We start from the raw sequence: 18,597 nt of genomic DNA, 5'->3' as shown, positions 1-18,597 counted from the left end.
TGTCACTGCAAATGGGCAGTCGGTTAGAAAGCTTCAGTCGGTTGCTGCACTCCCTCCTTTCAGCTTTATTTTAAATTACGAAGAACATTCAAAATTTACTCTAACCTGTACTTACAAATGTAACTTGTCTTGTGAAGTCATCATATGATGCCGGATATATGTTTAAAAGCTTAAAGCCTGGTGTACTTCTAGAGAAACCTTCTTACAAGCAAAACTTGTGATGTGGCTACTAACACTAACACCGACCACAGGTGAAAGTAACGTATCTAGGGTACAGTATGGGTCCGTGGGCCATGCACACAAATTAATTATAATGGTTAATATGTTTTCTGAGAAAAAATGCCAAAACGTCATATTGATTTTTTTGCCCCTGTGACAATGAGCCATTAGAAAGGTGCCCATAAGCATTTTGACATGTGCATTGCTTCCCGGTCCGTAATTATTTTTCAAAGAAATATTTCTTTATCAATGACTGGCCGTCTTTTGGGCAAGTGAATAATCTTCGTTCAGAAACACCTTATTTCAAAGCCCAGCTGCAAACCGTTTACGCACAGTAAGCGAGCAACGGCCGGCGTACAAAACGGTAGTTTTTTCTCTACCCGAATATATCTCACACATTTTTCGCACCAAAGACTTCCCCCTAAAACACACCAAGCACACCGTGTCTCATTGTCACAGGGGCAAAAAAAATTCAATGTGAATTTTTGGAATTTTTTTCTCAGAAAACATTATCATTGTAAAAATAAATTTAAGTGTACATTTATATGGCTCATGGACCCCCACTGTATCCTAGATACATTACTTCACCTGCGACTCAGATGAAAGCGTGACAACAAAAGCTCTGTTACTTTAAAATTAGTCAAGTTAAAAATTATACCCAACAGTGATTTGTTGTTGAATAAAATCATTGTTTAAGTTCAGATAGGCGCAAAGAAATGTTATCACAAAGGCGCAACCCAAATAATATATTTAAATGACAATGATTTTATTACAGATATAATCACTGTAAGATATATAATTTTGATTCTAACATGATATCAAAAATTAATATCTGGGTCTACGTCCTCGACATATGCCAGACTTGTTTGTTTTTCTTTTCCAGCCGAAGCTATGACGTCTGACACTATGACGTAATAACTGTGACATACTAGATCTAACAGCGATTTGTTGCATAGTAACACAGTGTCGTTCTCCTTTGTTTAATAAGAAAATAAATAGTATGATGTTCTTTGAATATTTCAATATTTGACTTGATATAGAAAAGAACAAAAGAGACTTTTGTTTCATTTATTTCAACAGATTGTGCATCAGCTATGTTAACGTATATAAAATGATATAAAACTTTATATTAGTACAAATGCTTGTACAAATGTCTTCTCTCTCTCTCTGTGACATTGCAAAAGTGTCCCCTTCCTCCTTTTGCTTGATTTTGGGTTTTACATGGAAAAAATTGAATGTCTGTATCATAACGCAATATGCCACTTTTACAAAACGAATTTTTCACTTATGTCGAGTTGTGTGAGTTTTAAAACAAAACGTACGGCCAAGATATCCCTAGGTCGCTCACCTGAGTAACATACCATAACAGTGTGAACATGTTTGACATAGTGATTTCATGGAGATAAATATTCTGACCAATTTTCATTAAGATTGAACCAACAATGTGGCCTCTAGAGTGTAAACAAGCATTTACTTTGATTTGACCTAAAGACCTAATTTGTGACCCCCACATTAGATTAGAACTCGTCCAAAATTTCATGAGAACAAACATTCAGACAACAGCTCGGAATGATTGGAGCAAAATAGTGGCATCTAGAGTGTAAACAAGCGTTTCCATTGATTTGACCTAGTGACCTAGTTTTTGACCCGACGTGACCCAGATTCGAAATCATCCAAAGACATTCTGACCAAGTATTATAAAGACAGAATCAAAATGTGGCGCCTAAAGTGTAAACAAGCTTTTTTATTTGACCTGGTGACCTAGTTTTTTACCCTACGTGACCTAGATAAAACTCATCCGACATTTCATGGAGACAACTATTCTGACCAAGTTTCTTGCACATCAAGTGAAAAATGCAGCTCCTATTGCATACACAAGAACTATTTTTGATTTGACCAGGTGACCTAGTGTTTGTCCCAAGACGACCAAGATTCAAACTTAACCTAAAATTCACCAAGAAAATCATTCTGATCAAATTTCACGAATATCCAGTCATAAATGAAGCCCCTCCACACACAGGGGTTTTCTTTGATTTGACATTCTGACCAGGTTTTACATGTATGTAAATCAGTTTGTACAGTTAACCGAGTTTTTTTCTATGAATTTGACATTGCAACACAGTTTCACACTTAACATAAATTTTATGAAGACAAACAATCCAGCAAGATTTCATGATCATCTGTGTAAAATGTGTCCTCCAGTATGTAAACAAGTCTTTTTTCTATGATCTGATCTGGTAACATGTTTTTGAACCCAGTTAACCCACTTTTGTCATTAAACCAGATTTTATGAAGACAAACATCACTGTAAAGTATCAAAAGTACGAACAAGATTTTTCTCTCATTTAGTGTAGTGACTTAGATTTTTTTTAACTTAGGTAACAAGGTTTCCAATTCAGTCTAGATTTTAAATCTGGTAACATGTTTTTGAACCCAGTTAACCCACTTTTGTCATTAAACCAGATTTTATGAAGACAAACATCACTGTAAAGTATCAAAAGTACAAACAAGATTTTTCTCTCATTTAGTGTAGTGACTTAGATTTTTTTTAACTTAGGTAACAAGGTTTCCAATTCAGTCTAGATTTTAAATAAACAAACATTCCGATAACACCTTAAGAAAATCAGGTAGAAAAGGTAGACACTAGAATGTTAGCAAAGTTTTCTATCGTTTGATAGTGTGAACCTGTTTTTTATTTACCTCAGATAATCCACTAGAATTTACAGTGACATTCTACCAAAATCCTATAAAGATCAGGTAAAAATATGGGCTCTAGACTGTTAAAAAGGTCTCCTTTGAATAGACCTGTGACCTCAGTTAATCCACTTAAAAATTTGATGCAGATTTAACAGATACAAACAGTCTGACAAAGTTTATGAATGCTAGGCTGAAATTGAGATGTCTTAAGGGGTAATTTCTTTCAATGAATAATGACCAATTTTTTTTATCTAAGCTAACCTAGTTTCATCCTTTAACTAGATTTTAGAGTGATAAACATTCTGAAAAAGTTTAATAAAAATCAAGTAGAAAATGAGCCCTCTACAGAGTTAACAAGATTTTTTGGCCTAGAATTTGGACCAAGATGACTGAGTAATAAAATGGTCCGAGATTGTACTTAGGAGTACATTTCAAACAAAGTTTCATTCAGATTTGGTCAAAATTGTAATCCCTACAGTATAGAATGTTGACAATGATGCTGCAAACAGGGTGACCACAACTGCTCAATTTAGCACTTTGTGCTCAGGAAATGCCAAAAGCTAATGGTAGCTTAAGTCGAAGAAACAACATAATATTTTCTTTGGAGTATTTTAGCAATTAAAATACAGAAACAACAGCATAATTTATAAACAATCCGACAAAGCTCAAGAAACAGTTCACTTGGCAAATGCACAGACACTTTCCTACAACAAATAGCCAATTCAGTCCAGCACAATTATAATCAACTACAACTATCAGCCTTCTAACAGACTACATAATACCCCCATAATACTGTCTTCCTGTACAGAAAAGGACCATTATTCTACCAAACAAATAGGGTTTGTAACTAAAATAGAACTTAGCCTGCATTTTATTAACATACTGTGTACTGACACTCCATTCATCGGTTCAAGAGTTATGAATGAACAACAAAACTTTCAAGTTGAAAATGGGCCATAACTGCCAACAATTTGTGGATTTTAACCAAAGTAGAACTTTGCTTCCATTTTATAATCATGTCCTTGCAAAGAAAAAGGAATTCAATCAATTTATCTTTTCATGACTTATCAAATATATATCAACATTTTGCGGACTATAATAAACAAATAAACAACATTTCAAAGCTATAGATCTTACAAGACTCAAAAATACTGGACCTGAACAGTGAACACCAGCACTTTTCTCAACACCTGAGACAGAAATGTTTATATAGTAACTTACAAACAAGCATTTAAGCAAATAAATAGCACTTGCACAACTCAGCATGAACATTTTAACATGTTCTAAACAATAGCATTTTTGCTGCTAATTATATGAGGTCAAGTTCAGAACATACAAATAGATCTTATACAAACACACAATTTAGCTTTTTTCTGTTTTTTTTTCTATTGGCCACTGTCACTAAACCTTGTATTCAAACTGCTATTACAGATACCAGATGCCCATAATATACTGAAATATTTTATCTTTAGATACTTATTTCTAATGTAGAATATCCTCATTAAATCCAATTTAACTTTATATATCATTTTGCTTGAATGCATCCTATGCTTTCAAACAATACTCTTATAGCTAAATGTCATGCAGTAACAGCAGTTTGTTAGAATATTAACTACCAGCTTTTTTACTGGTAATAGACATACATAGGACTACCTTAGATGTGCCCTGTTTTAAACATATTGCATAGTACTGTTACAAATACAAATAGAAATAAACTTCTTAATGTTATGTAGTAATTGTTCATATTTTCAAGAGTGAAATTTTTATCTTAGTATACCTTTTAAATTCAGATCATTTCACGCACATATTCCCTAACTGAACTCTTCAAGGACGTAACTCAAAAAAAATCAAAAAGAGTTGAAAAATGTACTCAGATTTTATTTTGTAAAGGAAAATGCCTACAACATTCCATATTGGTGAAATTAAAACAAAATCTGGTTTTATTACCAACTTATATGTCCCTTTCAGATTAACTGGTTTGTTTGTTTGTTTTGTTGAGTTTTACCTTAAACCCACATAATTTAGGTCATATCTGAACTTTCCAGCTTTTGTTGGTGAAGACACCAAGTGCCCCACCAAGCACTATTTAAGGCAAGGGCAGGCACCCAGGTATAACTACAACCTTCCGTTAGTTAGCTAGATGGCTTCCTCACATAAAAGAATTCTGCATCTCATAAGAAGTTTCAAGTGGCAAATGATTCAGTTAGTAACCTTAATCAATCTGCTATGGCTTCCCCCTTCAGGTTACCAGGAGATTTTCAAGTTTTATACATAACCCCTATGAAAAATATAATGCACCTGATTTTTTTTCAAAATTCTGGAAGCTCAAAATGTCTGAAACATAATTTTATTAATATTAAAAGGATTCTGAAGACAGACTCAAAATTTGTAATAAAGAACTTATTTTAATACTGATCTTAATCTAAATATTGACCTACCCCCCCCCCCCCAAATAAACATTAATATCAACTAACTGTTCTAAAAACAAATTAACTGAGTGTCCTGTTAACAAATATGTGAATGAGATCTTGATTCTATAATTATTTAGATCTAACAAGTGTTAATATTGCACATAGACTAAGCCCCAGAAGGTATATCCTTGTTGCATGCTTTCCAGAACTGCTGTATAGAATCTAGCTGTTTATCTCTTAGCCATATATGAGGTCTTTTCTCCTGGATAAACTCAACTGCCTTTTCTGGAGACCATCCATGAATCTGAAACAATACATAAAATCTTATCAATAAAAGTCATTGTTGTTCCATAAGGATTTAACCCCAGTTTTCAACAGTATATCAGAGATATATAATTGTCAGAGAATATATTCAGTTTGCTTTGGATTTTAGTTCCATTTTTCAACAGTATTTCAGTTATGTAACAGCAAGCAAATAACCCAACCAGTGTTCCTGGATTCTGTACCAACACTAATTTGTTCTTTTAAAGTAACTGCAAACTTCCCCACATGAATCAGAGGTGGAAGACAAATGATTTTAGACACAATGTCTTTTACCAATTTTCACAGAGAACATATAGCTTGCCCAAAGATAGAACTCACAACCCCTTGATCTGTAATTCTGCCCTCTCCCTAATGAGCTAAGCGGGCAGACAAATATAATCGGCGTTCCTGTATTCTGTACTTGTTGTCTGCAGGTAACTCCATCTGCCTAAACATGAATCAGAAGTGGATGACAAACAATTTCAAAGGTGTTGTATTTGATCAACATTGCTCCACCGAGATAGAAGTGTTCAGCTCTTCCTACTGACAAAACAGTGAAGTTGTTTTACTCCAAGAAAACCTTAGAATATCTATATATTCATAAACAGAAGACCTCTGGTACATATAAAGGGACACAACTCATGGTTGGGCGCTTAAAGAGTAAAACAAGAAAACAGTTTGAAATGTCTCTGCACTGACGGTTTTGTTCTTCAAATATGTGTAATACTACGTAAAATGTACACAAGTACCACCCGAGACTTCTTTATAATGTCTAATAAACTGTGCAAATATTGATATATTTTCTGGAACTTTGGGATCATGGAGTCCATTCAACATATGTGTAATAAAATTTTGCTTAAGCCGGTGCTAGGGGCATGAGAGGTGTTGCTCTTTCCATTACCTCTCATAAACAGACTCTGTCAAACTGAGTCAGCTATCATTTTGCTTGAATGCATCCTATGCTTTCAAACAATACTCTTATAGATTTTATTAGTAACACGTTCCATTACAAGATCTAAACAAAAACAAAATATACATGGAAAGACAGTACACTCAACTGTTCAAAAATGTTCTCCAAGATATAATCATGAGACACATGCATGAGTGACTGATGTAAAAAAAGAAGATATTTGGGTTGTTTTGTTGGGGAGGGGGAAGCGTGGGGTTGAAATGGGATTGGATAGATAACAGGGAATATAATAAACAATGTAAGTTTAGTTCCATCCCCAGTCGTGTCATACCAAAGACGTAAAAAATGGTACTAGTAGCTTCCTCGCTTGGCGCTCAGCACTAAGACGGTAGTGCTAGGACTGGTCAGCCCGGTGTCAGTATAATGTGACTGGGTGGGGTATCATGTCATGTGTGATATTCCAGTGAGGCAGCACTATAAAGTTGGGTATTGTGCTCACTCCTACAAGTAGACACCGTCGTTTATATGACTGAAAAATTGTTGAAAAAGATGTTTAACCCGAACACACACACACATGTAAGTTTAACTTAGTGGAAGATTTAAAAAAAAAAATAGACAAGAACAATATCAAATATGGTCCCTAGAAATGCTTGTAAGAATAAAATACAAAAACAGAAAAAGGGGGCATTAAATTTAACTAACATCATTACTTAATGTGACCTCAGTGACCTTGACCTTTGAGGTAATACTAAGTTGATACTAAGCAAAACATGTCAAACTCTTACTAAGATCAATCCTAATATAAGATTTGATGATTATACCTGCACTAGTTAAGATGGACAGCCTACCATAAATCTTGAACCTTTTTTTAAAAGGCAACTCTAACACTGATGCCAATATTAACTACAATATCCTCATTCTCTGAATCGTCGAGTTAATAAACTTACAAAAGAATGTACAGAGAAAACATTTCTAGGACCAACAAGAGGGCAATAATGGCCCTATATCGCTCACCTGTTATCATTGCACTTAAGGACAAGAAGGTCAAAAAATCATAATCAAGATCAATCAAAAAAATTATGAAACAAGAGCTGTCTCCATAGGATGACATATGCCCCCGATGGCACTTTGAATGAGTAGTTATGGCCGATGTTAGAGTTTAGGACCTTTGACCTATGGAGCTGGGTCTTGCGCGCGACACGTTGTCTTACTGTGCCACACATTCATGCGTAGTTATTTTAAAATCCATGCCTGAATGACAAAGATATGGACCGGACACGCCCATCAATGCACTATCATGAAAAATGACCTTTAACGTCTAAGTGTGACCTTGACCTTTGAGCTACAGACCTGGGTCTTGCGCGCGACATGTCGTCTTACTGTGGTACACATTCATGCCAAGTTATTTGAAAATCCATCCATGGTTGACAAAGATATGGACCAGACACGCCCATCAATGCACTATCCTTTAATGTCTAAGTGTGACCTTGACCTTTGAGCTACGGACCTGGGTTTTGCGCGCGACACGTCGTCTTACTGTGGTACACATTCATGCCAAGTTATTTGAAAATCCATCCATCGATGACAAAGATATGGACCGGACACGCCCATCAATGCACTATCCTTTAATGTCTAAGTGTGACCTTGACCTTTGAGCTACAGACCTGGGTCTTGCGCGCGACATGTCGTCTTACTGTGGTACACATTCATGCCAAGTTATTTGAAAATCCATCCATCGATGACAAAGATATGGACCGGACACGAAAATTGCGGACAGACTGACAGACCGACAGACTGACAGACGGTTCAAAAACTATATGCCTCCCTTCGGGGGCATAAAAATATAGTTGAAATTTTCTTAAAGTTACTTTAAATAAAATTATTTTCAAATCAGGCCAATAGTTTTTAAAGGGAAGAAATTAAAAAAATCTAAGTCCTCAGAAAAAATATCTAAGTCCAAAGGACAGGAACAACAAAGGGAAGAAATTTAACCAAAAAGAAAAAAAAAAGAATCTTACAAGGTACAGAAAATTATGTCAAAATACACCTAAAAATTGGAGGTACCATCCATGTTGTACCACAGAAAAGTGGTCTCGGTTTTTCCCCAATTCCAATCATAAAGAAGTTTCTAAATAAACTATTTATAGTAACATAAAAGGGAAGTAATTAAAAAAGAATTATTGTTAGTGAACAAAAGAAGGATCTGCCAAATAAAAACAAGAGCACCGCAATGCAACGCAAATGCAGAGCAATATATACACAAAACAAAGTCATATGACCTTTGACCCCTAAGTGTGACCTTGACCTTGAAGTGAGCCATCTAAAACATGCGCTCTGCACGTCGTTTCGATGAGGTGAACATCTGTGTCAGGTTTCTTTGAAATCCTTAAAGGGGTTCAAGAGTTACAGAGCGGAAGGGAAATTGCTAACCAACAGACAGACAGACAGACGGACACCAAAGCGATAACATAATACGTCCCTTTGGGCGTATAAAAAGGAATCGAGATCTTATGGTGATACAAGTTGTGTGCAAGTTGCTATTGTGCAGACAGGATCAAAATAGCTAATTTTGTCCCTTTCATGGGTCATCACTCTGGAACCTATTATGGGATCTGGCCGGTTCAAGAAAGGAACCGATATCTTAAGGTGATACAAGTTGTGTGCAAGTTTGGTAGAAATCAAATCATAAATAAAGCTGCTATTGTGCAGACTAGGTCAGAAAAGATAATTTTGGCCCTTTCAGGGGCCATAACTCTGGAACCCATAATGCGATCTGTCCAGTTCAAGAAAGGAACCAAGATCTTATGGTGATACAAGTTGTGTGCAAGTTTGGTTAAAATGAAATCATAAATGAAACCACTATCGTGCAGACAAGAAATTATTAACGCACACACACACGCAAATTCTGGCCCTTTAAGGGGAAATAACTCTAGAAAGCATGATGGGATCTGGCCAGTTTTTGAAAGGAACCGAGATATTATGCCAATACAAGTTTTGTACAAGTTTGATTAAAATTGCTTGCAAAATGTGGTCTCTATCATGTTCACAAGAAATTGTGGATGGACAGACGGACGAAGGGCAATCACAAAAGCTCACCCTGTCACTATGTGACTGGTGAGCTAAAAATGGGTATAACAATCAGGAGATTGAATTGATGGTCTTGAATAATGTTAAAGGCAACTCTTACACTGATGTCAATGTTAACTACAATATCCCCATTCTCTGAATCGTTGAGCTAATAAACTTACAAAAGGATTTACAGAGAAAACATTTCTAGGACCAAAAATGGATACACAATTGCGAGATTTAATCGATGGTCTTGAATAAATGTTAACATACTTTGACTAGATAACATGCCACAACAGTTGCACTTCGAGTTCTCCCAGCCTTGCAGTGTACGTACACACTTCCTATATCATTGTTACGGTAATCCTCTATAAATGCCACTGCCTTTCTGATGTCATTTTGACTAGGACTGGCTGTAAAATCAACTGTAGGAACCTTCAGCTGTCTTACACCAACCTTCTTCCATTCCTGCAAGACATTTCAAAGTCATTCAACAGCTTAACATCTTTGCCCCGACATCCTACTATTATAACAAAGCAACATTATAAGTGGCCATTATATCTTGCAAAGAAAGCTATATAACACAAAAGGCAGATTTAAAGTAGTGGACCTGTAATAATCAGCAAATTACATATGGGCAAATTTAAGGTATAAGAAATTGCTGAGCATCATAACCGATCCACTGCCTTAATATATAATACATGTGATTTAATATATGTCACTATTGGAAATAAAAAGTAAGGTTTGGTCAAATTATCACTGCTTTCCCACAAATACTCATTTTGAACCATTGAAGTTCAACATCCAGTGTGTTGGAGGTGAGTTTAACTGGTTCTATCAACAGGCATAATGCTGCAATGGAAGTGAGATGACTTGATTCCATCCATGAACCCAATATCTAGGGGAGGGAGGCGGGGCTTCCGTGGCTGAATGGTTAAGGACACAGACTTCAAATCACTTGCCCCTCCCCAATGTGGATTCCAGCCTCACTTGGGATGTAGAATTATTCAGGTAAGGAATCTAAGTCATCCAGCTACTGGATTGTATCTTTATTCCTACGACAATTAATATGAGGCGCCGCACATCATAATTTTTCATGTGTTGTTCTGTTGAGCACAGTGCAATTTTTGAACACAGTTTCAGTCTGTTCACATTGTCTAGGTTCCTAAGATTCTGTATTACTGGGTAACCTGTTCTTTGCATACAACTAACTATAATAATGCTCGATTCTTTGTGAGTATTTACCTGCTATTAACAAGCAACTGTCAACAGCCCAAAATAAATTAGTAATAGCTGATAAATGACAAGAAAAAATCTTGTATAAACAACTTTTTGATAAGGTAATACATGTGCTGTAAATGAACATTTTACAGGTTTTAAATGTTGTGCCTTGGCTGAATATTTATTCTTGCACAACCTTTGCCTTATTTTTTCATTAAAGTCTTGTATTGTTGTAGCATGAAAGCTGCAATCTAAGCCATATTGTGTATAGCTACTATAGCCACCAACCACAATAAGCTTCTATCTCTGAGCATAGAAGAAACCCTAACTATGTGTAAAATCACCTAGCGTCACATCTACAGGCATTAATAAAGAAAAAAATCTCTATAATATATGAGCCGTGCCATGAGAAAACCAACATAGTGGGTTTGCGACCAGCCTGGATCCAGACCACCCTGCGCATCCGCGCAGTCTGGTCAGCATCCATGCTGGTCGCTTTCAAAGCCTATTGGAATTAGAGAAACTGTTAGCGAACAGCATGGATCCTGACCAGACTGCGCGGATGCGCAGGCTGGTCTGGATCCATGCTGGTCGCAAACCCACTATGTTGGTTTTCTCATGGCATGGCTCATATTATATTAAAAATCTCTTAATTTGTGACAGAAGGGAGGTAATCTTAGGTGGAAGAGATTGTATTACAATAGTGGGTTATCTTGGGTGGAAGGAAGTCACTAAAGGCTATATACCAATAAAAGAAATTGTTCTTTGTTTCATAGAAAATTCAGCTACTTCAGACCAATTTTGTTACAGTTTCTAGATTTTCACTCCGTCGTAGACCTATTTTCCACAAGATATCCATACATTTGCTTCAAGAAAACGAGAAGAAAAAGGGGTGTTGAATAGTATGCAGTGAAATGCAAGTCAACTGAAGTCAGGTACCCTCACAGCCCTTTTTTTGTAAATTTGGGGAAGGGTACCAGGTCCCTTTTGGAGGGGAAATTTACGTCGCGAAATCATTGTTTGGAGGAATATATTTGCTGAAAAGTTGTTAAAATCAAAACTAATTTCATTTTCTTTTGCATGGGGAATTTTTGGCCAAGGTGGGGAAAAAAGTATACTTTTTAGATTGGGGAATGGGGCCGAATTTCGGCCCTAAAATCAGCATAAAAAAAGGCCTGCCTCATATTGCCACATTTCAGAAAGCGGTCCGCAGAATAAACACCCTACTTTCGTTTTCAAGTAAACAACTCGAAAACATGCGAGTATTAGCATGAAACCTGTCCTATTTTTTGTAAAATTCATTCCACGAGTGAAATAATGCCCATTTGGCCCCCAATTTACGCGCAAATGCGCAAAAAATGGAAAATTTAGGATCTATTTATTAGGGACTTCTTTCGACTACACCACGGAAGCATATTTTGGACCGAATTACTGCATTTTAACCTTATAGGCTATATACCAATAAAAGAAATTGTTCTTTGTTTCATATAAAATTCAGCTACTTCAGACCAATTTTGTTACAGTTTCTAGATTTTCACTCCGTCGTAGACCTATTTTCCACAAGATATCCATACATTTGCTTCAAGAAAACGAAAAGAAAAAGGGGTGTTGAATAGTATGCAGTGAAATGCAAGTCAACTGAAGTCAGGTACCCTCATATTGCCACATTTCAGAAAGCGGTCCGCAGAATAAACACCCTACTTTCGTTTTCAAGTAAACAACTCGAAAACATGCGAGTATTAGCATGAAACCTGTCCTATTTTATGTAAAATTCATTCCACGAGTGAAATAATGCCCATTTGGCCCCTGATTTACGCGCAAATGCGCGAAAAATGGAAAAATTAGGATCTATTTATTAGGGACTTCTTCCGAATTACTGCATTATAACCTAAAAGGAAAATATTAAGTGGGAGGTAACCTAAAGTGGAAGGGAATGTACTGGAAGGGAGGTAATCCTGGGTGGAAGATCAAGAGAAGGGAGGTAAACAATGATCTTAAATGCCTTACCTCCTCAGTATTACAGAATTGTTCCAGTTCCCAATCTTCATTCAGTGTTACCACTCCTTTTACATTCTCTTCCTCTACAAACTGAAACAAACAAAAAAACACAATCCACTTTTAAACAGCTATAGTATGAACTGAATTACTGATTGGAGTAATGACATCATACTTCTACGGAACATTCCCTTTTCCTTTTTTACATGGACTAAATGACCAAAATGTGTGGCCAAGCTTCTGACTTTCCATGGAGATTCATGATTTTGCTGAACTATTCCTTTGATTCATGCCTGGATTTGCTCATGTATCAAAAAGAGTGAGACACAAATGCCTTTTTTGTGGTTGGTAACAGCTAACCAACACAAGTATAGGGCAAAGGAAAACTTTCCAGCTTTTGGAAGACCCAAAGTGCACCTATAGGCATTATTTCTTCAAGAGTGGGCTCCTGGGTAGAACCACCAACCTTTTGTAAGCCAGCTGGATGGCTTCTTCATGACACATGAAAGATTTCTACACCCCAAATGAGGTTTCAAACTCTAAGTGGTAAAAGGCTAGTTATTCAATAACCACAATATGCCTTATTAGGTGTAAAATTGCACTGTATTCATAATATACCACATCAAATATGTAATATGAAAATTGAAAAAAATCTGACCCATTTTGTCATTCCTCGGAATGGGAGAGCTCCGAGCAGAACGGTCTCATCAATCCGGTCATACCATTTACGACTGGACACTTTCGTCATGATCACATTGTAGAACAGTGTTGGATAGAAGGCAAACTTATTCATCAGACTCATATTGATCTTTGCGAAGATGTGAAAAACTCTTTAAAATGTCTTTTCACCCTTCCTGATGTTTTTTTTCTTCAAGCTATACCTTACAACAAAGTTTTCAACACTTCTTTTTGCTAAATGTCATGCTCTTATCACACTCTTTTAACTAATACAAGTCATGAAACATTTTCAGTTTTTTTCAACACTTTGCTTGATTTTTGACACCGACTCCAACTGACTACTTATCATCAGCAATCCTTAGCCTTTCTGTAGACTTTCTGAATGCAGCCTCTATGTCATTTTGATTGGTTTTATCTGAAATGTAATAAATTACTACAAACAATTATCAAGTAGACAATTTATTTATTTATTTGGGTTTTACGGTGCACCAACACAGTATAGGTTATATGGCGCCAAACAGGACTACAAATTTTGGTTCCACATCTCATTTACAATTACATCGAAATAAAAACATGAGGTATGGAATCAAAATTTGCATACCTGCTGGAATCACAGAGTTACTGCAAAACCAAGTGTTAAGACCCTATTAGTCACCTCTTATGATCATGCAAGGGTATGGCAGTGGTTCCAATTCTTTTCATACACAGATCGTCCCAGAACCACAGTAGACAAAACTTGTATAAAACTGATCCAAAGCCAATTAATGTACATATCCTGGCAGACATGGTCCCTACTGAAGATAACCTAAAAATGCCACATTGGCTGCCAACTCTGCCAGCATTTCTAACTAAAGGAGAATAATCACTTCTTTTTCTAGTTCCAAAAACGGCATAAATACAGTGTGACACTGCTCGCTGATTACAGATGGCCTGAGAACTCCTGTTCCTGCTCAGTTATGGTCCAAACTATTTTCCTTTTGTACTGCCTATGTTTGAATACATTAAAAGATTTAGACAAATATTACACCCATCCCCTTGTGACTCGAGAAATCAGGGTTTTACTGTATATCATTGTGCAAGCTATAGGTATCCTAGAAAGAAATATTGCTAGAAGTACAGTCTAATCTGAACAAGTGTATGAAATTCAAATACTTGATAACCATGCGATACAAAGTCCCCTACTAGAGGGCAACTACTCTACTGCAGTATAACATCTGTCAATGATATACATGTATAAACAATATTGTACTATACATTGTATGTACAATATGTTATAACAAAGCATTTCGATTAAAATTTGCATAAACAAAAATATACTGTTGTTTACTGCTTATAACATCTCTAAATATAAAAAAGTATTTAATTTCAATCTTGATAACAGTTCATTTTGAAACTGGTGGGAAAATATGAGAAAAAAATGTAAGAAATCATTATAATAAAGAAAAGCAATTCTGAAGCTAATACATCAAGTTGTGACCAACAATTTCTTTTCAATTCAATGGGACCATATGATGTCATGATCTTATATTAAAATATTTTACAGACTGGAAAGGAAAAGATTGATGTTACGACCTTGACTTTTGAGCTAGGGGAGTGGGTATTACAAATGACACATTGCCTCATTATGGGGAACATTTGTGTCAGGTAATATTAAAATCCTTTAACAGATGACAGAGTCATGGACCTTCAAGTCTAAGTTAGGGATTATCATAAAGGTGTTACGTAAGACATGTTGTCTCATTATGGGAAACATTTGTGCCAAGTAATATTAAAAGTCCTTAATTGATGACAGAGTTATTGACCGTATTAGAAAAAAAACTTTTGACCTTTGCCCTCCAAGTGTGATCCTGACCTTCCAGCTAGGGGTCTGGGTGTTGCTCATGACAGGGTTAGAATTTTACTGTTATTTTGCACTTGTGTGCATACTGGTAGTGTATCAACGACTGGATTAATGACCTTTTTATATATGCGCTTTCTGTTGCAAAGCGTAAATGTCATTCGGCCCCAAAAGGGAAAATTCAAAACGAAATGACGTCAACGTAAAAAAAAAACAACTCAGACATTCCCGTACTAGTCCAACTAATTTGACGAGATCCTAGGAAATATTGAGATCATTTTTTCATATGGGCAATACCCCCACTCGCCTCAAACACTCGAAAGACCAAAATATTGGAAGCAACATCTGATGAAATTTTCATCGCTGCCGGCGCTTTACATGCTATAGGTTTAAATGCTGATTATTTCATAAATTGGCCATAAATTCAAATAAAACTTACATGTACCGAAATGGGGTTCAATTCCTCAATGATTTCTGTAAAAATTATCAAATAATATCCAAAATTACGAATTTTCTGCTGATTTAAACCGATGTACATGTATGTACTGTACACGATTAACGTTTACTGTGTCTACACGCCAATATGCACAAGTGATAAAACCAATAACTTTACATGACTGTGTACTGTGATTTATCCTCCATTATTCTGGTCCTTCAAAGTGTTTACATTTAGATTGCCCGTCACAAATATAAAACAATCTGAACGTCGAATTATTTTGACTATTCCCACGCATTTTGTAGAAATTGAATGAAGCTGAGTGACAATGTATTCATTCATCAGTTTTTACGCGTATGGTGCAAGAATAGCGTTAGTACATGTTCATTTCGTGTTATAACATCTGCAGAATACCTCTGGATATGTTGGTACCCTCGCCCTAACAGGCTTGGCACCAACCAATCCCACGGGATTCTGCAGATGTTATAACACAAAAAAACATATGTTATCCCTACATCATTTCGTGTCTGAAATATCTTGTAAACGTTTACAAAAATCTGTAAACGTGGGAGCCTTAGCTGGCAGTGAGGAGAGCGGGGTTTGACCTCCAAGTGTCTGTGCTACCAACACCGTCACCAATCTATCTATCTATCTATTCATACTGCCACGCCCTCTTTCCGAGTATTACGTGCAGGTGCGCGTCTGTGCGAGAAATGTAAAAGAAGAAATGTACAGGAGGGTAAAAGCAATACTAATGTATTTGTGAGTATTGAAAAATCAAGACGACAGTGTTATTAAAAAGAAGAGTATAACAATTAAAAGAGATTAAAAACTGCATTCTTCACTTTATATCGTGTAAGAACATTTGGTCACCCCAGAGCTCCAGATAAGCTGCGTATTTGCGTATTTACGCAATTAAAATTGCAGAAAACCCAATTAATTTGATACAGTGTGCGTACTGAAACGCAATTAAAATTCCTAATACCCAATTCGAAAAAATAACTTGCGTATCGCATTTTCCTTATAACTAGAACGGGTACGAGACTTTAACGCTAGATTTGACTGACTGGTTATACGTTACTGCAGAACAGGTTGCAATTTATCGGAAAAATAACAGGACCATTCAGTCGGCTGATCAGTGTTATTTGGACGCTTTGTAAACAATTTTACGCCGATAAAATGTAAAGAGGTTGCAGGAAAAAACATTGTTGCAGCACAAACAAACAAATTAGTGGGATAATTTGCTGTTCAACAATGACAGTTATCTGTTTGTGACGATGTAGTGTCACCAATACTGGATGACATCTTTTGGGAGAATGCATATTGCGGTGACCACATCGTTCGGGACATTGTGGATGAACTGATCTCAGACTGCATTAAAAGTGAAAAAGAAAACAACAGTATGAAACATTCATTACAATTTTAAATACATTTTTGTATTAAACATTGAAGGACGCCATTAAAATACTTAGTCAGTCCTGTTTAATGATATATACCATGTATACTGTAAGCAAAAAAATACTCAATTGTCAGTGCGAGATTGGTAAAATAGGAGAGATCGCCGTGACGTCACGCGTTAACATCTGTTTATCTGGTGGTTGGCAAAACAAATGATTTTAACACCGTTTGCGTATTGAATCAGAATTTTTAATTTTTAATAACTTTTTTGCTCATTTATGGATTTTCAAAATTCAAAAAGATTTGAAATACTAACAATCTTCATATTTTTGTATCCAAATATCTTTTTTCAATGAATAACCGTTTTAAATGACATATAATTTTAAAAGCGGCGTAGTGATTTTCACAACCTTTAGAAAAACAGTGTAAGTTAAGCGTTCATAATTAATCCATTTTATTTCGAAATAACAATTAAAAGTAATCAATAAATTGCTTGTTTAATAACCTTTCCATTGATCAAAAAATTATTTATGTAATTTGTGTTTTAAGAAAGTTTAGACCGTTAGAAAAACATCACTGTTTACAAAAAACATGGACGGTCGGCTTCTGCCCACCCGATCACTGTCTTATCAGTTCTAAAAATAGAATTTGTATACAAACACGATCTCTCCTATACCCAATTGGTTTTAGCAAATACCCAATTACTTCTGAAAAGGCTGGGTAATGATATTATTTTTACCCAATTCAAATTTCCAATACCCAATTCAGACAAAAAGTGATGGGTAAATACCCAATTGCACCAAAAGCTTATCTGGAGCGCTGGTCACCCCCTGTCTGAATTGTTCCAGGGTAGGGACCTGCACAACCTCGGCCGGAAGATCTGTATTGACTGTAACTGCTGCATCACCCACAGCTGCTTATTACAATGCATCAATTTCTGTTTCCTCCATTCTTCGCAAATCCGTAGCAATCATACTGAAAAAAAGTTTATCTTGGTTAAAACATACCGAAATCGCAACGGGGTTATCTCAATGTGCAAATGGCGTGCATGAATATAAGGGAGGTAATTCCTACTTAGATCCAAATCAAAGTTCACCTGTGCCGTACCCAAACCGTAGCATTTTGCACAAATGATGCTATATATGATAAAAACATCAATAGACAGTCCAGGACAAATAAATGCAGCATCCAATGCAGCGTGATAACTTCTGACTTGCCTTTCACGGCTAAAATAGAGGGGATGGTAACAGTATTATTTTATAGTATAAAATATAAGATCATAAAGTATATAATAGAACTAGTCAAAGAAGTATAAAATACACAGAATGGCAACTGGCTGTAATCTCGCGTGAGCTCGTGTCAGAGCGTGATTCGGCGTTATCTTGCTAAAAACAAACATCGGCGAGCATGGAGTTACAATTTTTAC

The 18,597-nt window shown here is 36.1% G+C and overlaps 1 protein-coding gene across 2 annotated transcripts; it reads right to left on the bottom strand.

Annotated features, from left to right (window-relative positions):
- Positions 1-1,273: 1,273 nt before the first annotated feature.
- Positions 1,274-18,234, bottom strand: LOC123561368 (phosphatidylglycerophosphatase and protein-tyrosine phosphatase 1-like). 2 transcript variants are annotated; one of them, XM_045353680.2, is made up of 5 exons: positions 18,179-18,234; positions 13,481-13,915; positions 12,835-12,915; positions 9,880-10,074; positions 1,274-5,631 (listed from the first exon to the last, which is right to left on the bottom strand). In XM_045353680.2, the coding sequence occupies exons 2-5, from the start codon at positions 13,622-13,624 to the stop codon at positions 5,494-5,496; spliced, it is 558 nt and encodes a 185-aa protein (XP_045209615.2). In that variant the 5' UTR covers positions 13,625-13,915; positions 18,179-18,234; the 3' UTR covers positions 1,274-5,493. The 2 variants fall into 2 exon arrangements, with proteins under 2 accessions (XP_045209615.2, XP_045209614.2); XM_045353679.2 differs by lacking the exon at positions 18,179-18,234 and adding an exon at positions 17,999-18,162.
- Positions 18,235-18,597: the final 363 nt, after the last annotated feature.

This window comes from Mercenaria mercenaria, chromosome 10 (assembly GCF_021730395.1).
Source record: "Mercenaria mercenaria strain notata chromosome 10, MADL_Memer_1, whole genome shotgun sequence".
In the NCBI taxonomy this organism is placed as follows: domain Eukaryota; kingdom Metazoa; phylum Mollusca; class Bivalvia; order Venerida; family Veneridae; genus Mercenaria; species Mercenaria mercenaria.
Note: the sequence above shows the minus strand (reverse complement) of the source record. Positions and strands in the feature narration are given on the sequence as shown.